General features: G+C 48.7%; 1 protein-coding gene across 4 annotated transcripts; it reads left to right on the top strand.

The window, feature by feature from the left end:
• Nucleotides 1–5,690: 5,690 nt before the first annotated feature.
• LMAN1 (lectin, mannose binding 1) lies at nucleotides 5,691–23,809 on the top strand (the record flags this gene model as incomplete). 4 transcript variants are annotated; one of them, XR_013923529.1, is made up of 14 exons in its annotated part: nucleotides 5,691–5,880; nucleotides 6,978–7,132; nucleotides 7,219–7,326; nucleotides 9,541–9,602; nucleotides 10,312–10,411; nucleotides 11,194–11,317; nucleotides 11,619–11,677; nucleotides 12,229–12,361; nucleotides 14,028–14,221; nucleotides 14,331–14,401; nucleotides 18,425–18,578; nucleotides 19,296–19,417; nucleotides 20,893–21,340; nucleotides 23,214–23,809. XR_013923529.1 is itself a non-coding variant. In XM_080362397.1 (14 exons), the coding sequence occupies 13 exons, from the start codon at nucleotides 5,691–5,693 to the stop codon at nucleotides 20,927–20,929; spliced, it is 1,509 nt and encodes a 502-aa protein (XP_080218523.1). In that variant the 3' UTR covers nucleotides 20,930–20,965; nucleotides 23,214–23,809. The 4 variants fall into 4 exon arrangements, 3 of the variants coding, with proteins under 3 accessions (XP_080218523.1, XP_080218522.1, XP_080218521.1); XM_080362397.1 differs by having other exon boundaries at nucleotides 20,893–20,965; XM_080362396.1 differs by having other exon boundaries at nucleotides 20,893–20,961.
• Between the last annotated feature and the right edge of the window lie 1,097 nt (nucleotides 23,810–24,906).

Consider the following 24,906-nt stretch of genomic DNA (forward strand, 5'->3'; position numbering starts at 1 on the left):
GTTCTGAAACATAGGGGGAAAAGCAAAGAAGTTCTTACAATAAGTCATCACAGCAATATGGGAGCACAGCCTTTGTTTGTCAAACTCTGCTGATTATCAGGAAAAGGAGATGGAGACTGAGCCTGTACACTGCTTGTGAAGTGTAAAAATTAAGATTATGAGATTTGCAGGGAAAAAAAACAACATGGAAGATTCTGGATCTAAAATATTAATGTTTTAGTAAATCAGCTTATGTTTACTACATATGAGCCGCTTGGACATTTTATCCGTGCCCATGATGTTTGTGTGCTTGCCCTGTCAAATCTCCATGAGATTAGTTCCCAGAGCCCTGAGGGTGTGTGACGCCCCAGGTCGGGCCGCTGTCTGCTCTCCGGTGTGTAATCCAGCGGGCCGTCCCACCCCGGCGGCGCCGCTCGGACCGCGACCTCCGGCAGCTCGGACCGCGACCTCCGGCAGCACGGACCGCGACCTCCGGCAGCTCGGACCGCGACCTCCGGCAGCACGGACCGCGAGCTCCGGCAGCACGGACCGCGAGCTCCGGCAGCTCGGACCGCGAGCTCCGGCAGCTCGGACCGCGAGCTCCGGCAGCACGGACCGCGAGCTCCGGCAGCTCGGACCGCGACCTCCGGCAGCTCGGACCGCGACCTCCGGCAGCACGGACCGCGACCTCCGGCAGCTCGGACCGCGACCTCCGGCAGCTCGGACCGCGAGCTCCGGCAGCTCGGACCGCGAGCTCCGGCAGCTCGGACCGCGGGGCGAGCGCCCGGCGAGGAGCGGGTCAGCAGCAGCCTACGCAAACGCTGACAGCTTCGCGCTGGGCAGCCGTGAAACCCGGGAACGATGACTGAAGTAATTTCAGCGTTAAAAAAATGGGGTTTGTCAAGCGTCATTGTTTTGGACTTCTCGTGACCTCACTTAGCAGAATGGCCTCGCTGCCTGTAACCTTTGTCTCCAGTATTTTCAGCAATAACTAGCTTTGTAGGCATTTGTTTTCTATCATCAAATCATTAAATGGTAATGCAATTGTTAGTTTCATTTCCCCAGTTCTAATACATTTTGCAGCCAGTGACCATTCTCAGTTCATTAACTGACTGACCTCAGCATTAACACCCCCTCTGCTCGGGTTGCCTTGGAAACAAAGCTTCCTGTGCGTAATCCAAGCTTATCTAGCTCTTTATCCTACATGTGACCCTTAATTACTTGCTAAATTAGAATGGTTTTCTGAAAATCACAAGAGGAGGTTAATATGTTCTTCCAGAGCTGGTCAAGCTAAGATGACACTAAATTCACAGGGAATTCAAATTACATGATCCCTGAAGGCGTCTCTTTCAGAAAGAAGATGAACTTTCCCAATGGGAGGCAGTGTGCCATGATAATGCTCCTGTCACTCACTTCCCTTGCCCTGCTTGTCCAGCTACAGCTTAATCCAGTATGAACAATGCAGTAAGTAAATATCAGGTTGATTAATTATGGTGCAAGATTCAGTAACCACTTGTCTTCTGTAATTAACATTCTAATTGAAATTAAGTAATACACTTCATACACAAGTTTCTGGACTAGGAGGAGGAGCGAGTGAGAATCCTCGAGGGTGAGACAAGGAAATTAAGAAAATAATAACTGGTTGGTTTATCAAAATATTGCTTACACTTTCTGAAAATACACCTTTCCTTCACCGATTTGATAAATGGAAATCATGAGAAAAGGTGATGCTGTCTAGGATGCCCAGCAGTTTCCCCTCCGTTGCTTCCAGGGGCACATTACTGAAAGGAGAGTGTTTTGCCTCTGGAAGCAACTTTATAAAGCTTCGCTAAGGATGAAATGCTATTGCATGATCTCAGGAAAAAACGTAAAACCAAAACCAACCCCAAACCCGCTGTGTTCCAGGTGGAGAACATAGGCCAGGCTCAAGCACCTCCTTGGAAGAGCCAAAAATGGGGCCGGTGTAACTCACCTCTGCTCAGTGCGGCCGGCACAGCCCTCGGTGCCTCTGCCCCGTCCGGCGGGACCGGAGCGCGGGGTGGGGGGTACAGGGGTGCCCTGGGGGACCGGAACGGGGGGTGGGGGGTGCAGGGGTGCCCTGGGGGACCGGAACGGGGGGTGGGGGGTACAGGGGTGCCCTGGGGGACCGGAACGGGGGGTGGGGGGTGCAGGGGTGCCCTGGGGGACCGGAACGGGGGGTGGGGAGTGCGGGGGTGCCCTGGGGGACCGGAACGGGGGGTGGCCGGTGCAGGGGTGCCCTGGGGGCGCCTTTCCTGGCCGTGCTCTGGTGTCGCACTCATGGCTGACGGCACGCACGTCTGTCCTGACAGACCAACTCGTTCCGAGTGTTGGTTCCAAAGCAGCACTTACGAGTTGCTTACGTGTCCTTAATCTTTTATTGACATAGCATGAGGTAAATTTTGTACTGGTTTTATACTGCTATCTAAATCCATAATCACTCTCTTTATTACCTTACATGTGGGCGCTGTCCTGTTTCTGGAAGGGAATAGTCTGCAGATGTGTCAGCTCTCAGTGTGCTCTGGGGCTCGGTCGGCTCTGAAGGCTCAGCACCGTTCCCTTTGGTGATGTTAAGGCAGTGTGCGTCAAGCTTGCAACCTGCTGAGGAAAACTCATCAGTCCTGCAGGCAAGACCCCAGCACAGAAGGATCTTTAGTCACCATCCCACGATAACAGAACGTGCCCCTTGGACAAACGCAGTTCGGTTCTCCACCTGTGCCCGGTGCCGCGGCTCCTCCTCGCTGTGTGTTCGGCAGATGTGCCAGGTCAGCTGGTCACCACAACTGCCGAGTGGAAATTCCCTTTCTCAGGTCTCCAGGGAGCAAAGCGCTGTGTCAGCAAGCCAGCGGAGCGCCTCAGTTTCACAAAGCTCACTGGAACAACGTGATTTAATGGTTCTTTTCTGCCTGACGCACACACTGCCCCTCTACTGAGCAGCGGCACACTTGGGCACAGAAGATCCATTTTCCAATAGAGATGTCACAGAAAAGGAGGGGAAAGGCAGCTTGAGGTTGTCAAAAACACCGGTTCGGGAACAAGCAGCTGTCGTCTTTAGGCCCTACAGAAGTTCCTGCTTCTGAACGTTATCGTTAGTGATAAGAATCCCCGAGTTCTGTGTTCTGGAGATGTCAACGTCTATATCATCACTGACGGAGCATTGTCACCGGGAGTCTAATGTCTGGTTTAGCAATTATGAGCTTCTCCTAGCTAGTCAGGCTTTCTTTCCATGCAGCATTTGAGTCACTACGCGTAAATTTAAACACAGCCAATGCAAAAACCACGGTCAGTTTTAGCATGCCCCTATCTGTTCTGAAACACAAAACAATGTGGATCTGTGTGCAAATGTTTGCTGTCATGGATATACATAAAACTCACACGCTAATCATTCACATTGAGGTGGGAAGAAACTAGACAGGTAAGTGCAGTTGACCAGTTGTACTGGAGATTTCTTTTGGTATAAGATGTATTTGTGTTTTACACTTTAGTTACAGATACAGTCATCTGCATTTCTGCTTAGAATTCCTGGGTTCAACACAAGATACCTCAGGTGCTCGTTAGCATGACAAACAGTGGCCACTGTGGCCTCCTTTGTTTTCCCCCTTTCCCCTGCACCCTCCCAACGGGGACTCTTCAGCAAAGGCTCAGATACCAGAGGAGGAAGGACAGATCCCATACTCTATATCCACTCTATATCTTCCGCTTCGCTGCTGAGACCTCTGGAAATATGACGGCATTTTTCTAAGAATAATGACAGAGAAACTATATCATCTACTGCTTGGCAGGATCTGAGACAGCTGAGGTATCTAATTCATTATGATTATATGGAATTCATCGTTCTGCCAATGGCTCATCACCCGCGGAAGTATTTATGAAGATACATTCTAGATGTGTGAGAGATTAGCAGGTGCTAAGCAAGAACATATTTACATGTTCTTTGGTGTTTCTGCTGAAACTTCCAGCAAATATGATTATGCTTTCCGAGTGCCTGTCTGTTGGTAACAGGACTGACGGTAGCACGTATTTTCTCGACTGGAGAAGGCTGTCAGTCCCTGCCAGTCCAAGCAGGTTTCAGGCCAGTAAGCCATTTTCTGTTCTCTGTTTGCTGAACCATCATTTTCCTGTTACCGTATTTGAATGAAAACTTAATTTTCAGGACAGGATTCAATAAAGTTCTTGCAAACAGGAAGTATTTTTTGTTTTCTCTAGTGAGTACTCAGGAGTTTTTCATGCTCGGTGACATTTATGAAACACCTACAAAGTATTATATAAAACAGGCACAATCAGTCAAATGACAGAAGAGTTGATAGCAAGAATGATGTACACAAAAGTAGTTTTATTTTACCTACTAATAAGTTGAGACAATTTAGTATAACATTGTGAAGTTATGCAGTACAGTGTCCTCTTAAGCTGTATATTGCTTCTATGCGAGTGCCTCTAGGTGGGTAAGAGGTTTGTTTCAGGGCTAGTGCTTTTGGTTTTCTAGTCTCCCTCAGTGTGGTTCAGCTATTTTATTGCCATGAAAAGTTCCAGGATTACTGCCAAATGCATGCATGGCCAGGACAGGTCTTCGTGCTGCTCTGCCCGGATCTCTGACGCACGCACCGCTCTGTCCTCCTCCAGCAGTTGCCGCATACCGTGTTGATCCAGTATTCTGGAGTTCTACCTGAAAGATTGCTTTCTGGATCTTTAAAGCAAAGTAGCTGAGCTTTCTGTGCCTACTTAGCTGCTGAGAGACTCCCAGCTCCCTGAGCATCGCACAGATGTGCTCTAAGAGATCCAAATGTATTCTTAAATTGCTTAGAGATATTTTAGAACACAGCTGGATGGAAGACACTATACAGAACAAAACATCAGGTACTTCTTTCTCTACATTAACGAGTACTAACTTATCAAGAATACTCAAGATACTTATGTTCTTCTAAAATTTATTTCAGAAATATTTTGCTTGCATGTGTCATCTGATCAATGTATTTGCTTACTCCATATTTGCTTACACAACTGAGGACGAGGATGTACTTTCCCAGCGAATATGTGAGGTTTTACTGCCATCCATGCTGAAGTAGGTGTGTGCCATTTTAAATAAAGGACTGCACCCCACACCCTGCACACTGCACCCCGCACACTGCACCCCGCACACTGCACCCCGCACCCTGCACACTGCACCCTGCACACTGCACCCCGCACACTGCACCCCGCACCCTGCACACTGCACCCCGCACACTGCACACTGCACCCCGCACCCCGCACACTGCACACTGCACCCCGCACACTGCACCCCGCACACTGCACCTCGCACCCTGCACACTGCACCCCGCACACTGCACACTGCACCCCGCACACTGCACCCCGCACACTGCACACTGCACCCCGCACCCTGCACCCTGCACCCTGCACACTGCACACTGCACCCCGCACCCTGCACCCCGCACCCCGCACCGCACCGCACCGCACCGCGCCCCGCCCCCGCCCCCGCCCCGTCGCTGCCGCGCGCCGAGGCTCGTGCTCGCCGGGACGCCCCTCACGCGCCCGCCCACCGCCCCGCCCACCGCCCACGCCGCAGCGCCACGTCTACCCCGCCTCCCCGGGCCCGCCCCCTGGCTCCCCGTTGGGCCGCGCCCTTCGCCCGGCCCCCGCGCTCAGCCAATCAGGCAGCGCCCTGTTGGCTCTGCCGGCGTCCGGCACCACGCTGCAAGATGGCGGCGCGCGCGCGGCGGGGCGGCCTGTGCGCGGCCGTGCTGGCCGGAGCGCTGCTCGCCCTCGGGCAGGCGGCGGCGGAAGGCTCGGCGGCGGCGCCGCACCGGCGCTTCGAGTACAAGTACAGCTTCAAGGGGCCGCACCTGGTGCAGGCGGACGGGACGGTGCCGTTCTGGGTGCACACGGGCAGTAAGTGCTGCGCGGGCCCGCGCCGTGTTCCTCGGTTCCGGGGGGGCGGGAAGCGGCCGGCGCGGGGCGCGGCGGAGGAGGCCGGGGCGGCGGGGACAGGGGCGGGGGTCCCGCGAGGGGCCGGACGGGCCGCCCGTCCCTGCGGCCGCGGGGCTCCTGCCGCTGCGGGCCCGGCCCGGCGGTGCCGGCGGGCGGGCGGCGGGGCCGGTGCAGCCCGTGGCCCGGCCCGGGCCCCACGCGGTGCTGATGTGTCCCTCGGCCGCGCCCGCGGGCCGGACCAGCTGGCGCCGCTGCAGCCCTCGCGGGTTTCCCGGCAGAGAAGCTCGGCGCGCCGCGGCAGCCGCGGCTCTGCTGCCCCGGGCGGGTCCGTACCCTCCGCGGTCGTGCTCCGAAGGCTTCCCCGGGGCCCCGCTCTGTGCTGTGTCGGTATCAAACGTTCGCGAGGCTCGGCCTCAGGTCAGGCTCCCCGCGGTGACCTGTGCTGTGTGCCGCTTTTCGACAGGCTCTGTTTAGTTTATACTGGCTGGTTAGTGATACTTTTTGACTTCTATTTGACATTATGCTACAAGTGACACCAAGGACACTCCCTATAGATGAGCTTTTCCCTGCTTTTTAAAGCAGATAATTACAAGAATAAAATGTTATTTAATACAACACTCTAAATGTATGCCTGTTATCCTTTTAAACAGAAAATTAGAACACCTGTTCTTAATAAGCAGATCACAAATCTGTGATTTGTGAGGAGTCAGGTGGGATACAGCGGGAAGCTAAACCTGACTTTTTAAAAACTAATTTAATATGTATCTTAACAGCAAGAACAATGTTCTATTGAAGTTCCGCTTCATGGCCCCAAATGGAAACTTTTTAAGCGTTGTGTAAAGCAGTGGTGGTCGAGTCGTTGAAAATACATGTGTGTGGTGTTGGTTGCTTGGTTTGTTGTCTTGTTGTTTTTCCCTCTCGAGTGGTTGAGTACCCTACGAAAAGTTACTTTGAAAGCTGTTCTCCAGTTGAGAAGACCAGGAAACTTTGAGTTTAGATTTGCTAATTGGCACTTTCAATACTTTTGTATCTCAAGTGTTCGTTCTGTTCCTTTCCAGATGCCATCCCAAGCGCAGATCAGATTCGTATAACAACATCTCTGAAAAGCCAGAGGGGATCAGTGTGGACAAAAAACAAGTCAATATTTGAATATTGGGAAGTCGAAGTGACCTTTCGAGTTACAGGAAGAGGCCGCATTGGAGCTGATGGATTGGTATTGAGAATTTGATTGAACTGACAGAAAAATAGACCTGCTTTAAAAACGGAATCTTGACTCACAACTCTTGCTTTCCGTAATAGGCGATCTGGTTTACAGAGGAGCAAGGCTTGGAAGGACCCGTGTTTGGGGCAGCCGATGAATGGAATGGTGTTGGAATTTTCTTTGATTCCTTTGACAACGATGGAAAGGTTAGTTGGAAGCAAACTTTGCTAGCAAAGTTTATTAATGAGTTTTCTGCCTGTTTTTTTTACATATAACTTTGTGGAAAATAATGGGATGTTATTTTCCTACTCTTCCCCCCTTCACTTTGAGGTGATCAATTAAAAGAAGCAAGTTTTCCCCCATAGAATTTTACTTTTTCACACTTTTTTTAAAGCTTTTAAGTTAAAGCGTAACACATAATGAGTCTCCACGGAGATGTGCTGGATTTGGGGGGGAAGTACCTCTGTGCCAGCTGAACTTCGAAGGGTCTGTGCACAGCCTGGAGCGCTGGTGTGTCTGAAGGTGTGCGCTGGAGGAGGCGCGTTGCGCGGAAACGCGGCGCTGTGGGAGCGCGAGTTCCTCGCCTGCCCTCAGCGACGCTGTGTCCTTAGCGCGGCGCTGCCCGGGCAGTTCCGCAGCCATCCTGCGGCAGGTGCGGGACAGCTGCTGCTCTGAGCTTCCGCTTTCCCAGTCCGGAATAGCACTGGAAAACTCTAACAATACGTAGCAGGTCTGCGTTGTGCGTGTTGTGGTTAGTTTTGTCTCTTTTTCCTGCGCTACTTTGTCTTGCTTTTGTACATTTGAAGTATATTTTTGTAGATGTACGAGCTTTTTTCCTACTGATGGCTTTTAATATACAGCAAACTTTATTGTATATAAAAGCTGAAAGACTGAAGGCACTGTTTTTGATCGTCAAAGGCAAGACATAGAATTATTGTTCAACTTAGTAAGAGTTTTTAAATGCTTTTGTTTCCTTTTTTCCTGCCTTCTGCATTGCTGCGAGGTGGAAACACTGGTGTATTTCTGCACACTGGTGTGCTGTTCTGTTGTCGCAATCTGTGTAATGAAGGAAAAGCAGCAGATAGTTTGGTTATAGTGTGTGTTTGTGGGTTTTTTTGTTTGGGTTATTTTGAGACACAGGGCCACCCTACCCCACCACTGTGAATCGAGAAGGACGTTATTCAGTTCTCGAAGTCTGAGTCTCGTTTTCCTCTCTTAAGAGCTGGCAGTCTGTGCAGTGTGACGGTACATTCCCGTACGTTGTGGGTCACCACGGTGCCAGCTGAGCACCACGCAGCTGCTTGTTCGCTCCCTCCTGATGGACGGGAGGAAATCGGAAGGGTAAAACTGAGAAAACCTGTGGGTTGAGAGAAACGCAGTTTAATAGGTAAACCAAAAGCTGCACCCTCCAGCAAAGCGAAACGACGAATTAATGCTGTATTTCCCATCACGGGGCAGGTGCTCAGCTGCCTGCAGGACAGCAGCGCTTGTCTCGCGTCACGGTGCCTCGGGAAGACGGGTGTCCCCCCCTCCTCCGTCTTTCACCGCTGCACACGTGCTGTGTGATCCGGGTGCCCTGGGGCTGGTGGGCTCAGCTGCTTCCCCCGTGTCCCCTCGCTCGCTGGTGGGGACTGTGAGCAGCAGGAAAGGCCTTGAGCCTGTGTGAGCGGTAACTGAAACGTCACCGCGTTATCAACACAGCTTCAGCGATAAGTGCAAACACACGGCCTCGTACAATTTACCATGAAGAAATTTAACTCTGTTCCAGCCAAAGCCAGAACACTTTGAGAGATGATGAGTTGAACTGTTAGAGAGGGAAGGGAGATTAACTCTGGAATCTTGTGCTCTTGTGAAAACTGGAATAGCAGCTGTAAACTGTGAGCTGTGAATCTGTTCTGCCATTATCAGTTCAGCTTTTCTCATCCTCTAGCAATGGAATACCTGGGGATGTGTTCAACAGCCTTTGTTTAGTCTCTGGCAGATAGTTCCTGAGGTTTTTTAGTTACCGTGACAAGGTCAGTGGGGTGTTAACATAGTGTTTGTTTGGCTCTTTTTCCCAGTGTTATGTAGTCAAAGTTGGATGTGTTGGGTCATCCATTAGTTTCAAGATCTCTATCTTCACTGCGTATGAATCTCTCCTATCCTTGGGTTTTACATTTCCGTGTTTGCCAGATGATGGTAATTGGTGGTGCACGTAGGACCTTAACGTGTGTGTTTTCGTGGCCCGCTGTGCGGAGTGCAGCAGCGTGTTGTGCTCCTCACTCATTGTGCTTGTGTAATCCTGACGTGCAGAAAGGGTGAAAACACCCGGTGTGTCTGCAGTGCAGTGACCCCAGGTGCGGTACTGAGAGGCTGTCAGAGGTGGTACTTGTGTTTCACTTCAAATTAAACTTACATTTGTTTGCTTTTTCTTTTTCTAGAAAAACAATCCTGGAGTGATTGTTGTAGGCAACAATGGAAAACTTCAGTATGACCATCAGAAGTAAGTGTATTTTCAATATTATTGATGAATGTTCGCCTTTGAATCATGAAACGTTGCATGAAACCCTTTGAGAAACATTATAAAAGTTTATTTCATAGGAAACTTTGTTTCCTTTTCAATGGAGGTTTTTAAAATTTGTTAAAATGCTGGTTTGGCAGCACTGAGATTGGCAGCTGGTGGCTGTTTAAATGGCATGTGCCCTTTGTGACGGATGAACTCCGATAACGGAGGTACAGACTTCTCCCTCTTCATGGCTCGTGGGTTCCTTCCACACACAGCTAGTAACTGACAGAGGTGATTAACTGAAAGCTAATTGCCTGTTACTCAAGTTAATTGGTTTAATTTTGGTTTCTGATTATTTATTGCCAATGGCACAACTGACATTTTTGGTTTCTCTGGGAGGAGAGCCGTCTATCTGGGCTGGTGCAGTGCAGAGTATAGCTTATCTCCATCGCGGTTGGCAGCTGCGGGAATGTATCTTAGAAGCAGATTTCCCCATTAGCGCGTTCTGTGTGTTGTGTCCTGTGTAAAGCATCTGGTACTGTTGATCCCGGAGCTCAGAGAAGCTCATTGCAGTTGCGGGACAGCTTTTGAAAAACTCGCCTATTGAAAAAGCTGCCAGCATGTTGCTCGGTGATACACCGATGCCTTCTTGTCTTAGCTGATAAACCATAACATACGGTTTTACGCGACTTGTCTTCTTGCATAGCGATGGTTCCACGCAAGCGCTGGCATCATGTCAGAGGGACTTCCGTAACAAGCCCTATCCCGTTCGAGTAAAGATAACTTACTACCAAAAAACGTTGACTGTAAGTACTCTGAAATAACACAATTACTGATGTTTCTCAGCTTTTTTAGTATGAGATTGTTGCAAGTATTTGAAAACCCCAAGACCCCATATGTGAATTCCAATGTTCTCCAAGGTGTCGAGCTGTGGTTTTGTAGTGACAGTTTCTCTAAAAGTAAACACGAAAGCACCTTGTACCGCGATGCGACGTTGAAAGCCGCCTCTCCGCCCTGCCCGTCCCTCCGTCCCAGCGCCGGCTGTGGGGCCCGTTTCACCCGGTCTCGCTGACACCGGTGGTGTCGCAGCGCTGGAGCGGACCGGTGCTTCCCCTGTGTTTGTCACGCGGTGTGTGTTGGTGCACGAGCGTTTCAGGCGTGCTGCTGAACCTCAGTGTGCTGCGCCCACAGAGCCTCGGGCACCGCCACGCCGCTGCGGGGCTGCCTTCGTCTCTCCTGATGGTATCGCTTATTTGTCTTGCTGCTGCTTTAAACCGAAATTAATACATTTTTTTATATATATATATATATGAATTTTAATGTGATACGTCCTCTTAGTTAATGAATAGAAAATGTCAAATTCTGTTCATGCTAAACTGTGGTTCAGATGTCTTTTTCCTTTTTAAAATAGAAAGCTTATGCATTTTCTTTGTAAAAAGTGTATTTCAGAAAAGGAATAATTTTTGGTTTCTAATATCAGCTGCCGAGTTACTTGATAAGTTGTATTTGTGACTGTTACTGTAAACTGACAAAGCAATTAGCACAAATAGATTTGTAGGGTAGAAATTATAAGTGTTTATCCTTTTAGGTATTGATTAACAATGGCTTTACTCCGGATAAAGAGGACTACGAGTTTTGTGCAAAAGTGGAAGAAATGGTGTTGCCATCACAAGGCTATTTTGGAATATCTGCAGCAACAGGGGGACTCGCAGGTAGCAAATGTTACAGTGGTGACAAATGGCGTGCGGGCTGGCAGGCCCTGCGAGAAAGCTGTCCTGACTGCTGCTGTTGGCCCATATACTGATGTGCCCAGGCCCTTTCCTGGCTAGAGCAGAGGCCTTTGGGGTTGTCCTGGCAGACACCGCGCAGTCTCGTTGCTCCTGGGGCCTTCGGGAGGGTCCCTGCGAGCGGGGGCGGCCGGCGGGGCGCTGGGGGGGCGGCCGGCGGGGCGCTGGGGGCGGCGACGCGTGGCAGCAGCGACTGACGGCCGTTTTGCGTTCTGTTTGGATACAGATGATCACGATGTCCTGTCTTTTCTGACCTTCCAGCTGACTGAGCCTGGGAAGGAAGCAGTAAGCATCTTTATACGTAATTAGTAAAATACGTTATCATTTCCTCTGAAGTCATACTCATCATCCCTGTTTGAGGGTTTTGGCATGTAGCTGTGCTGTCGTCTGTTTTACACTAACACTGTAATGTTTCAGTAATATTTTAATTAACATTTTCAAGACCAGAATTCCTCAAGCAACACTGAATCAACAAAAATAATGATGCTAAAACAAAACCTGCAGAGAAAACAAACTAAAAAGTCTACTTTGTTTGGAAAGTGGCCAAATAATCTGTTCTTGATCTCAACTTTCCATATCCCTAAACACTTCTGTACTGCTAAAGAGCATCTGTCCCTGTAAATCCTGATTTCTTTGTGATCGCAGAAAGTATCAGGAAAAAGCGATGGGTTTCTGTAGGAGTGTCTGGTTCCTCACTTCAACTTAGTATATTAATGTACTGCACTAACTGTGTTATGTCTTCAAATCTGAAATCTGACCAGCCTTGCGGGAGAATAAATTAAATAGGAGTGGTGGAGAACATGAAAAACTCTCTTCCCCCCTTTGATGTTTTAAAGCCAACAGCGGATGCAGAGATTCCTCAGAAGGACAAGGAGAAGTATCAAGAAGAGTTTGAACACTTTCAACAAGAATTGGATAAGAAGAAAGAAGAATTTCAAAAGGAACATCCCGATGTGCAAGGACAGCCAGGCAAGTTATTTCTGCGTGGCGGCTTTCTGCTGGGCTGGTACGTGTGATGGCGTGTGGGTGTTTGTGTTCTGGGTGCTGTTGGGGACGGAAGTCGCGTTCGGGCCGCGGAGCTGCTGCCCGGTGCTCCGGCCGGTCCTACCGGGCTGCTGCTGACCTTACTTACTTGGTTTAAGGGTTTTGCTTATTTGTCTGCAAAGTGTTTTCTGAACTATGAAGTCACTTTCGTCGTGCCTGAATTGAGAACAAAACTAACGGATGGAAACGGATGGCAGCGATGGGGATCTGTGTGGAACAGGAGAGGAGGTCGTGCCTCCCTCTGTGAAGTGATAGTTAGGGAAGTGCGGCCTTGGTTATTTGACAGTGTATTTGAAAGATGATCTTTTTGGTCTGTTTCTGCACATTCATAACACGCTCTTTTTCCACCTTGTTCTATGGATGGTTGTTGAAGACGGGCTGGTGGACACGCTGGAACACGTGCCTGCGCGGACAAGTGTTCTGTTGCTTGCCTGACGCTGGGCATGGACCGAGTTGTGGCAGCCGCAGCACCGGCTGGCGTTTGGGATTGGTCTGTGGGCTGGCTAGTAACAAACTTGTGGCTCGATGTTCTAGAACCCGTGGCCTTCATTTTTACATTTTTAGCTATTGATAAGAAATGTAGGTTTGGCACGTAAGCCGGAATTGCTGTTTCTGCTATTGGTGCTGCACGTCTGCAGCTCGCAGCAGGTTCTTGTTTGGAGTATTTCAGACTGGACTGTGCTTTTTGCACTGACTTCAAATTATATTTAATTGGGGAAAATTATAGTACTGACTCTTCCCCACGTTTTTGAGGTTTTTAACCAGTCCTCTGTGTTCTGCTGTGGAACGTGGTGGGGGTTTGTTTGTTTGCCTGTGTCGGTTTTTTAGTGGGTTTATTTGTTTGTGTGCGGGGTTTTTTGTTTGTTTTTATTATTATTTTTCTTAGGGCTGGGCAAAAAAGCATGTGCTCATTGACAGTACAGTGGAAGCCAGTCTGTTTCGTGCTCTCGTGGAGTGAACGGGCTCTGTTTGAGTGCACACAGATTGGGAATGTACTTCAGGCACCTCTACCTGAAATTTCAGGTTGTGATCTTTTTTTGCATGGTGATAAGTGATGACTGTTCTGAAAATCCTACACCATTTGAGCTTCACCCGTGTTTTGATCAGCCTTCGATTGATCAGAAATGATCTGTTTGGACAGAGTCTTGTGGACTTTGTTTCTGCTGTGTCTGGAGCTGCGGGAGCGCTCGCTCAGTGTACAGTCAGTGCTCTGCTTCGGGCCACTTCTTAAAGCTTCACTGCCAGTACCTGCGCATCTCTGCGGTGTCACCAGCCCTCCTCCAGAGCTGGCGTGTGCAGGGACAGCTGCCGTCTGATGGGAACGCTCCTCGGCTCCATTGTGCTGTGTTACCCGAGCACCGGGACTGGAGCTCCGAGGGGGGGCCCGGCTTTGGGTGTGGGGGTTCGGCACGCGTTCGGGTGTGCTTTGCCATGGCCCTGGGGATGGGTGAACACCAAATACATGAAATTATGGGAAAAAAGTGTATCCGTGTGGAAACTTCAAGGGTGAAAGAAAAAATGATATAATTGTATAATACGACTAATGAGGAACGTGTATATATAAGAGCTACCTGTGCTTTTTTCTTACCAGCGGATGATCTTTTTGAAACTGTAAGTGATCGTGAACTGCGGCAAATCTTTGAGGGGCAGAATCGAATTCATCTTGAAATCAAACAGCTTAATAGGCAGTTGGACATGATTCTGGACGAGCAGAGGAGATACGTGTCTGCGGTCACGGAGGAGATCGCTAAGAGAGGAGCAGCCTTGCCGGGCCAACCGGGACCGGTAAGTTACGGGAGCCCCACGGTGACTGGCCCGATTTCAGCAGCACCATCAGTTGTTTCCCAAGGCGTGTTGGTCCTTCCTCCTCACTGCTTCCCCCCATCCCCTCCAGGTTTCCCAGCAAGACATGGAGACGGTTCTGAGAACTCAAGAAGAGGTTGTTAGACAAGTGAATGAAATAAGGTAAATGCTTTTTAAGTATTAAGGCTGTGTTTTTAATTTTATGTTATTCTCCACCTTTTAAATCCTATTTATTATTTTACTAGGAGAGTACTGACAAACTTGAAGCTTCTCTGTCAGTTTTGTACTGATGGCTCTCTCCATACATGCAGTTTCTATAATAAAGTTCCCGTCCCTAAGGTGGCAAAGCCCCTAATTTGCCTTTTTTCTTTTCTTCTTTTAAATCATGAGATTCCACTTCAGCAGGTGGGTCCAGTCCTAAAAACAATTCATTTCTGGTAACGTGTTAACCTGCTACCGCATGGAAGCTTGTCGCTCTGATTTTGGAGTATTTGTAACAACATGGGCATAAATGCCTTTGGTTTATGTCTAGTGACCCTGAAAAAAAACAGGTGGAGTATCTGTCATTATACTCAGTCTACTCCTGATAGAATGATTGGGTGAGTTCTTTATGTAATATTATTAATAAAACCTGTGGTATTATATAATATTAGATCTATTTTAGGAAGTTTTTTAGTGTAAACAACCTATTAAGGCATGTAAATAATTCTGCGAATTAGTTCTGTACAAATGAAAGTGTCTGTGCGTGTAATAAGAGCTGAGATTCATTGCTAATTTAAGTAGTTCACTTCTTTCTTCAGTATAAGTGTATGTTTTGTCTTTGAGGTTTTTTCCCTGGTTTTGCTAGGACTGCCTAAAGCTCGTATGTTGATTATTGCTCCATAGTGGTGTATTAGTGTTACTCATTCGTATATAACAAAAGCTATTTACGGTGCTATGTGAAGTGTCTCAGAATTTCAGTGTGTAGAAGTGGGTTTTTGTTGTTTTTCCATTTCCACTGTGAAGTGCCGTTTGTTTTCTGATCGGTAGGAGCCGGGCTCAGTTGCTTCCCGGCGACAGTTAAAATGGGCCAGAGCTGGGAGGTATTTGGTGTCCTGTCGTGGCCTGAGCCTCGTGTCCCAGGCGGGGCAGGTCGGGGTCCAGGGACACGGTTCCCCCCTGTGCAGCACTGGAGACACCGCGTCTGGAGTCCCGTGTCCGGTCCTGGGCTCCCGGCGCCGCAGGGACAGGGACGTGCTGCAGAGAGACGAGTGCGGGATTGGGAAAATGGTTGGAGGATTTGCGGTAGGAGGAGAGGCTGAGGGAGCTGGGATCACGTAGCCTGGAGAACAGGCTTGGAGATGCCACACCAGTGGGTATAAACACCTGGTTTTGGAGGTGGTGAGGGTGATAGAGACAGACTGTTCGTACCAGTACCCAGGGACAGAGTGGAGGGCAATGGATGTCAGATTAAATACAGGAATTTCTGTGTAGACACGTGAAAAGAAACTTGTGAGGGTCCTTGAGCGCTGCAGTAGGTTGTTTGCCCAGGAAGGTTTTGCAGCCCTGGAGATGCTGCAGACCCAACAGCGACCGAAGACTCCGTGGTTTGGGTGCCAAGACACCTCATGCGGCACTTGAGGGGAGATGAGGAAGAAGAAAGGGGGCGATGCGCTGTGCGCTCACTCTGCACGGTGGAGACACGTGTGTGGGGTTTCTTCACGTGCCCGTGTGTCGTGTAGATCATTTCAGTGACCTCGGTCCTGCGTGGATCAGTGGAGCCAGGGCTGTTGGGTGGCCTGTCCTGTGGTCGGTGGCCTGTGCCGCTGGGCTTCTTCGGGACACCTGTGTGTCTGCGGACACTTGCACGTTCCCAAGCGATTAAAGATTTCTTTTGAAGTTGCAGTTTTTAAAATCGATTGGGAGGTAGCTGTGCCTTTTCAAAGTACGATACCGAATGGAGTAAGGATCTTATCTCGAGGTGCTGCAGTGCCGAGATGGGCTTGAGAAGTTCCTGCGCTGGATAGGGATGTCTCTGCTCCTCCTAAGACATTTTCTAGTTGCTGGCTTTAGCAGGAATGGCTTAACGTTGGTTTAACCCTTCATTCCTTATCTTGGGTTTAGAAAAAGGTGAAAACCAATTCCTACAGTTGTGTGTTTTCCTGTATTAGTTCAAGGGCAGCTCTTGCGGTTTATCTAAGTAGGTCAGTTTTTTGTAGAATGAAGATTAGTGCTTCCATTTTTGCACTTGTTCTGCTACAAAAGCTTTTATGTTAATATTCTTGACAAATCTTTATACCTTACAAGCAAATTAGATTTTCTTGTTAATGTTGGCAGTCTGCCCCTTTAGTGACTGTTTATTAGGTACGAGTTTGTGTAACATCGTCTTAGTGTTTATCTTAGATTAAATAGATGTTTTATTTATAGATAGAAATGAACAGCCCGCTGCTGCTTGTCATCCCGGAGGAAAAGGACTTACTAAGTAATTTTCTTGTCAAGATTTGTGGATTTCTTAATCATCTGATTACAGGACAATCTTGTGTTCATACAATAGAAACTCTCAGCACGGTATTGTTCATGCAGAAGTAAACGTAAATTAAATTTGCTACAGAGCGTATCTACTTAGGGAAGTTCTTCGCTCGGAACAAGCAGGGGTCGGTCTGGGAAGGCGGGCGGGCGGATTTCGGGTAATTCCGCAGGGATGGAGGGATTAGGAAGGAGAGGAACAACACGGGCGTCGCGTTTGTGTCCCAGCGCTGGGAATAGTGAGGCCAGATGAACATGGTGGATGTGGGTACACAGAATTGCTATCAGCATTGATTAGGCGCTGGGCATGGTGGTGGTTGCTTGGCTTATTTAAGAAAAGTCTTCTAAAATAGGCTATTACAACCCTAGTTCAATTATCTTAGTTAGCATTAGTCAATTTACTTAATGACAGTACAGAAATATAACATAGTATAGGTTAATTTCTAGGTAATTTTAATGGTACGAACAGCAATTGAAGCAAAGCTGAGAGATGGGCATCATCTTTATATGAAGATTATTTGTACATATTTAAGTTTCGATGCTTAGCTTGCCATTTGCACAATGAACACGAGCCATTTAAAAACCAGCAGTGTAGGTTTGTATGACACCTGCAGACACGATTGTTGCTGTTACCGGGTGACGCAGTGAACAGTGTCCAAGCCGGGAAGGGGTTGGGGCTCAGGTGGGACGGCACTGGGCACCGGGCTGCCGGGGGCTGTCCCTGCGCTGGCGCCGCGGGACCGGGCCGCTGTCCCAGCCCGCCTGCGCCGCGGTGCTGCCGCAGAGCGCCGCGGTGCTGCCGCAGAGCGCCGCGCCGGCCCGGCCCGCGGGGCACCCAGCTGAGCTCTCGCCTGAGCAAAATGTGAAGTTTTAAGTAAATCAAAGAGAAATCCAAAGACATATATTTGATTGTTTATTCTATTAATAATGAAGAGATTAACATTCACATGATAAATATTTCAGCTGTAGAATAATCCTCTTTGCAACTGAAAAGAGACATCACAGTAGGGGAAAATTATATAAACATATTGATTAGAGATTAAGTATTTTTCCCTCATTGACTGGTTTACCTCAAACAAAATTAGTTATGGAACCTCAACTTTTTTACGGATTTAATTTGATTTGTTGTAGAAGCAAAATGAATTCACATTAAGACAATACTAAGTATTATGACAATGCATACGGGAAATGAGTTTCTCCTATAAATGATAATCGTGAAACACGGATATATCTAAATCTTTCCTTATCCCTAAAGCCTCTTCTTTATTTTCATTTCTTATGTGACTGCTTTTATTTATTTAATTCTCCGACAGCTTTCGGGTTTCTTCAAAGATGGCGTTAAACTCTGCTTATCCTGAAGCCTGGGCGGGAGCCCCAGCGAGACGCTTGTCCTTGCGGCTGGCGGCGGGGGTTGCCAGCCCCCGTTTGCTCTCAGCCCGCCTTCGGGACAGGGGGCGCTGCGCAAACCCGGGCGTCTGCAGAATTAAACGCTTTTAAACCATAGTTTGATGAAGGAATTATTTCTCAATAGGTATTCTTGGAAGCTAGGAAAAATGTTTTCTGCCTTTTCGGGGCAAACTGTGTATTTCAAACTAATTGTAGTGGCCTAAAAGGTGTCCGGAGTTGCTGTTTGGAAAAGCTTTTCTGTGCTGAGGGTGTGCTGGTTTTGCCTGGTTCCAGGAGCTCCGTGGCTGACGCGCTGAGGCTGGCGAGCGGAGCTCAGCACCCCGGCTCCGCGGCAGCCGCCTACGAGACCGCCCAGCACTTCAGCGACATCAAGGAGCACCTTCACGGCGTGAAGAGGGACATCGAGCACTTGGTGCAGCGAAACGTGGTAAATCACCTGCCGCCGCTGTAAAGCACGACCGTAACACCTCTTTATTTGGCTGTTGCTGAAATGCTGGGATGAGCCAGCGTGCAGTTTATGGAGCAATTAATCCTTCATTAAGCTGCTTCACTGAAACTGCACTGCCTTGACCTAACTGCATGATCTGTGTCTTGATGAGAAGTTTTGCACAAAGAGCATGATTTTTTGGTCTAATTTCCTGTGGAAACAAGGTCAAGCAATTAGGTTTTCTGGGTGCTTTTCTCCTGTCTGCACTGCTGCGCAGCAGCTCTATAGAGGAGACTCTCTTGCTTCTGCACGCAAGGGAGAGCTTTAATCCAGGAGGCTCGGGCAGGCTCTGCCTAAGGCCTTAGTGTGGAACATGGCTGCGCTCACGTTCGGGAGCACCTTAGTCTAGCGTAGGCAGCAATTAAGCTGATGCCATACAAGGTTATTGGTTTCTGGGTCAATTTTCCAAAGCTTTATTCTTTCCCCTGTAGCCCTCAAATGAACACCAGTCAGTTTATCTGGGAAACATAAAAGGAAAAGTGCCACGGGGAGTAAGATTATGATTTTTCAGAGTAGCGCCACTTCTGTCTGTTTTCTGCGTGTTCCAGTTTTTAGACCCTGTCCCGAAGCCCTCGTTTTGTTTCGTACGTGTAACAGCTGTTTGATGCCATGCCTTGTATGCTTTTTTCTCAGATATTTTTTTTGCTTGTGTTGTAGCCATCTAGTGAGAAATCAAAGTGCCCGGACTTGCCACCGTTTCCATCGTGCTTATCTACGGTGCACTTCTTCACATTCGTAGCGGTGCAAACAGTGTTATTCATTGGTTATATCATGTATAGGTAAGTATGTTTGTTTAAAGACAACAGGGTGAATGATTTTAAACCTCTGACCAGAAATGCAATTGCAATGGTATGATTATCTTAATCTTCTTTGACACACACAATCATTCGGATTGGAAGAGGCCTCGGGAGGTCTCTGGTTCAGCCTTCTGCTTAGAGCAGAGCTGGCACTGAGTTCACACCCCGTTGTTTGGCGTTCAGGCTGGTCAGGTGTTCAGAGCCTCCAAGAATGGAAAATTTACCACTGCTGTCGACCCTATTGGAAATGTTTAATTATCATAACGAAGCTTTTATTCTCCTCCCACCCCGATGGTCTGTGTGGTGGGAACCTGCCCTGTGTGAGTTTGACTGCTATGTCTCTGTAACGTGAAGCAGCTGTCCCGGCTCCTCAGCAGCACCCTGTGTGCATCACACCGCTGCTCTGGCCCTTGTTTGTCCCGCGTGAACAAGCCCGGTTCCGTCCCCCTCTCCCGAAGCACGCACCGCAGCTCTCGAGCACCATCCTGGCCTCTTCTGCTGGACTTAGTGGAGTTTATTAATATCTCAACAAAATCTGATGCGATTTGATGCCTTTAAAAAAATAGTTGTTTCTGCAACGTGTACCTACAAGCTACTTGTTTCACCTTGCAGATTCCTCAGTGAGCTCCATTCACAAAGCACACCCTTTCATCTCTCCTACATACGACACTGACACTCTGTGGAAGTTTTCTCCCCCTAAACTAACTGGGATGTTTCCTCTGTTCTGTCTCACACACACGAGTCAGGACAAGGAGTAGGAACTGAAATAGCTGCATTGCCCTTCAGAGGGAAAACGCTGCTTGCCACCTCTATGGAGGAATAACTAGTATTAATACGAGACAAATGCTGCTGATAGCGCTGACTTTTGTTGTGGGTCTCCTCCTCGGAAGAGCGGAGGGAGCGCGTTCCCTACGTGAGTCGCTTTGTGCCGTCAGCCGCAGAGATGGCTTCCAGGGCAACCGAGGAGCTGGTCCGTTCCAGCTGTTTTCGGTGCCCTTGTAACTCCAGCGCCTGTGCGTGGTTGTTCCAGAGTGTCTGGATCCGCCAAGAGAAATACTAATGTGTTCTGTGCCGGGGAAGAGGAAATCCCTTTTCAAGTAAATTCTTTCAGTGCTTGGTTGTGTATTTCCTTTGCTGTGATGGTCTTAAGGCCAATCAGATACTGAGAAGCTTTAGAGAACTTTAGCTGAAGTGTTTCACAAATGAGTTCGTAAGTTCTTTCACAGTTCCTGGCTCCTGATGTCAGTTGGACCCGTAGGGCTGTTACCAGCCTCTGTGTAAACAGAAAAAATATATTGCGTTCCTGTGCTACGATGTATGTTTGATTTTCCTAAGTCTCTGCCGGCAGGGCATGGAATCTTTTAACCTCAAACACATGCAATATTTATTTGTTTAAACCAGTTAGGCATTTTTGTGCTGTAAGTTCTTAATGAATTCTCTTCTGCTTTTTCTTCCAGGAGCCAACAAGAAGCAGCAGCCAAAAAGTTCTTTTGATGGCCCGTTCCTTTTGTGTGTACATGACAGCAGTATGTATGCACAGAAAATTATACACTTGTGTAAATGGGGGAGATTTTAGTGTTCGATATACTTCAATATTGTAAATTATTGAATTGTGATAGGCAAAATGAGTTCCCATTTAAACAGTTAATGCTGAAGTGAGAAGCAGAGTGGGGAGCACATGGTAGCGGGGACTGTGGAGCCTGTCTGGGTCTGTGTTCTCAGCCGCCCTGCCCAGAGATACTGAACCAAATGCCGTGTTCCTCCTCTTCTGTTGGGATCCCGGAGGAGGGAACTGGAACACCCGGCTCTGGTTGGTTGTGGCGGGAGTTGCAGGGCGATGGTCTGTGCAGGAACCGCGACACCAAGTGTCCCGACACGTCACTTGACGTAAAGAGCACAAAAAAGGTGAGCGAAGGGACAACGAAGCCCAAACCAGCCGCTCTTCAATATTTTTTGGCAGGAGTAAAAATTTGTTATAAACATTTCATTTATTTACCACTTAGATTGAACAGTTTAAGGATTAGTTAGTTAATTCTAACTCTTCGTGAAATACAGATTTAAACACTTGTTAATATGTGGACACAGAAACAGACCCGTAACAGTCTGACTGATACAGAAAACAATCTATACAGAACAAGCAAAGGCCTCTCCACTTAGTTTGGGTTTGGTTTAAGACAGTGAGAAAAAACATGATAAAGTACTTTCTTCAAGTATATTGTGGGACTGTTTCTTTTTTGTAATTTCGAGTCTTATCTGTCATTTTGTTTGGAGATTTTTTGGAACTTTTTCAGCAAAGATATAATCGCTTTGTACCTATTCAAACCTGATTTTTTTAAGGATCTGTTCAGTGTGTGAATATGTCTTTACTTTTATAAAGCTGTCTTTCATGTATCAAATTCAGATGCTTCGATTTAACTCTTGACATGGCAAGTATTCTGAACTAGAGGTACTGAATGTGAACCTGTTTCTTCATGGGCTGTTGCTTCAGACACGGTTGTTAATCCAGCAGCTGTTGCAGAACCAGTGTTGTGTGTCAGTTCCTGCTTTGATATCAAAAGCATGAGCCTGAACGTGTGTTTGAAACCGTCTGTCAGGTGAACATTTGCTTCAGGAAAGAAACAAAGCAGATAACCCAGATTAGGAATGTGAAATGAATTCTTTTTGCCTTATTTACTTACCTGTTGTAACTTTGTCCTTGAGTTGTTTGTGTGTAGAGTTAGAATAGGGGTATTCCATTTTTAAAAACTCTATAAAATACACAAATGCATCAGGATACTTCACTGTTAATTATTAATCGGTTTGGCCGAATCTGCGAAAGTTATTCGGCACCTGGTGTTGGGTCCCTGCGTTCCCGCACCCGCTCGTGCAGCGCAGCCCGTGCTGCCGCGCCCGCCGCGATGGGGAGCGCGCCAGCGTCCTGCCTGTCGCTCCGGAGGAGCCACAGATCTATGCAATGTATTTTGTTACTTAAAATACGGTGTCCAAAAGCAGACGTCTGCGCAGTGTCGATGGAACGATACTACCCACACACCTGTTCACACGGCCGCAGTGTGTAGTACGCTGTAACTGGTATGGCTTTAGAGGTTCGTTTACAAATCTGAGAAGATTTTTGCTGTACTAATTGGAGAAACTGCTGCCTTGAGCTGATATTGCTGGATAAATTGGGTAAAACACTGCAAAAACACTTTTCAGATAAGCCAGAATAACACACGGGAATTGATTCACTCAGTTCTTTCAACACCAGCAAATACTTACAGGTGCCTTGAGTCTAAGCTGTTCAACCCCAACCCTTCTAACTGCACTTGATGTGTTCTCTTAAATCGTTGTGGACACACGCGGTGTTGTCCTTGCAGTCGCGAGCCCTCCTGCGCCGTGCGGGCGCCCCGCGTCCCACAGCCGTCTCACCACCCGTGGTGTGTTTTGATATCGTGATAAGTAGGTGCATGTGTCTGTCACAACGAGGAGCAGCTCTAATCTGTCAACTGGAGGAAGCCCGTATTTTTGGTTGTTGTGAATTTATCAAACGTAACTCGGTTTTAAAGCTGGAGCAGCCCGTGCCCTTGTGTCTGTTGGTAGAAAGAAGCGAAGGCTGGGAACGGTGTGGGGGAAGCTCAACCTGCCACTTTCTCTGCAGCGAGCGGCTCGGCCCGTGTGCCGCGCCGCTCGTCGATCTGACGCGTCTCCCGTGTGCAGCGGGGAAACTCTTGTACTGGGGAGCACAAGGTCTAAGGCGTAACCTCCAAAAAGTGGTAACTTTGCTTCATGCTTCATTTCGCAGTCCCGGAACTTTCCTAACTGCCCGGTCGCTCGCTGGATCAGAGGAAACCTCCCAGCTGCCCAGCTCAAATCCTGCCCCGCGTGCTCTCCAAGTGAGAGCAACACATTTGGACTTGAGATAGTATTTGTCAGTCAGTGTGGCTTCCTGTCACGGCTGGATACCAGAAGGTTCTTTCAACACTGTCACAGTGCGTTTGGTTCTTACCAAGTAAGATTTCAGACTAGAAGGAGAAGACAACGTGGAGTCCAGTTTGACCGTACGGGTGAGAACAAGTCTAATAATTGTATTTGAAGTGTGGATCATAAGTAGCAAATATTTGGCAGTGATGAGAGAATCTCATTGTACTGGTTGGAGTGTGTTAAATACATAGTCACATGTGAATCTTTTAAAAGTAAAATTCACAAAACGGTTTGTAAATTACCTAACTTCTTGTTTGAAGAAAATTTGACATTTATCAATGCATCGATTACTGTAACAGCAAAGACTGTCTACTGTTTTTTAATTCAAACAGCTGACATTTGCATATGTTTGTTTCTGTCTAATGTAAATTGACACTTGAAGTTCAAAGAGAACCTTATTTGAATAAAGATGCATATTTTTAGTAATCAGTTTCTGATTTGGTGCGTGTAACCCAAGGCGGTGTATTTGCAGCACTCTCCACCCCGCTCAGAGGGTCCAATGTTTGTGAGGTGGGTTCCGCGGCGCCCGCGCTGGCGTGGGGGATGTGCGGGTCCGCCTGGGCTCGCTCTGCGGCGGGGTTATATCGGTGCTGATCCGCCTGGGCTCACTCTGCGGCGGGGCTATATCGGTGCTGATCCGCCTGGGCTCGCTCTGTGGCGGGGTTATATCGGTGCTGATCCGCCTGGGCTCGCTCTGCGGCGGGGTTATATCGGTGCTGATCCGCCTGGGCTCACTCTGCGGCGGGGCTATATCGGTGCTGATCCGCCTGGGCTCGCTCTGTGGCGGGGTTATATCAGTGCTGATCCGCCTGGGCTCGCTCTGTGGCGGGGTTATATCGGTGCTGATCCGCCTGGGCTCGCTCTGTGGCGGGGTTATATCGGTGCTGATCCGCCTGGGCTCGCTCTGTGGCGGGGTTATATCGGTGCTGATCCGCTTGGGCTCGCTCTGCGGCGGGGTTATATCGGTGCTGATCCGCCTGGGCTCGCTCTGTGGCGGGGTTATATCGGTGCTGATCCGCCTGGGCTCGCTCTGTGGCGGGGTTATATCGGTGCTGATCCGCCTGGGCTCGCTCTGCGGCGGGGTTATATCGGTGCTGATCCGCCTGGGCTCGCTCTGTGGCGGGGTTATATCGGTGCTGATCCGCCTGGGCTCGCTCTGTGGCGGGGTTATATCGGTGCTGATCCGCCTGGGCTCGCTCTGTGGCGGGGTTATATCGGTGCGGGTCCGCCTGGGCTCGCTCTGTGGCGGGGCTATATCGGTGCTGCAGCCTGTGCAAGAGCCGCTCTAACCTAAGAGCAAGAAATTGGCTCAAGAGCTTGTGTTATCAGACCTGCCTTGAGTATGGGGCACTTGCGGCCAAGCGTACCGTGGTGTGTCAGCTCCCAAGTCTCTTAGCGGCACAGAGTTGCGTGCCGGCTGCTTTGAGTGTACGACGTACCTGATTTTTTTGCGCTGAAATTGCCTGTATCTCTGAAGTGCTTTTCCAGGTTCCCCAAACCGCTGTCAGCCGGGC

Source organism: Nesoenas mayeri (assembly GCF_963082525.1).
Source record: "Nesoenas mayeri genome assembly, chromosome: Z".
Taxonomy (NCBI): domain Eukaryota; kingdom Metazoa; phylum Chordata; class Aves; order Columbiformes; family Columbidae; genus Nesoenas; species Nesoenas mayeri.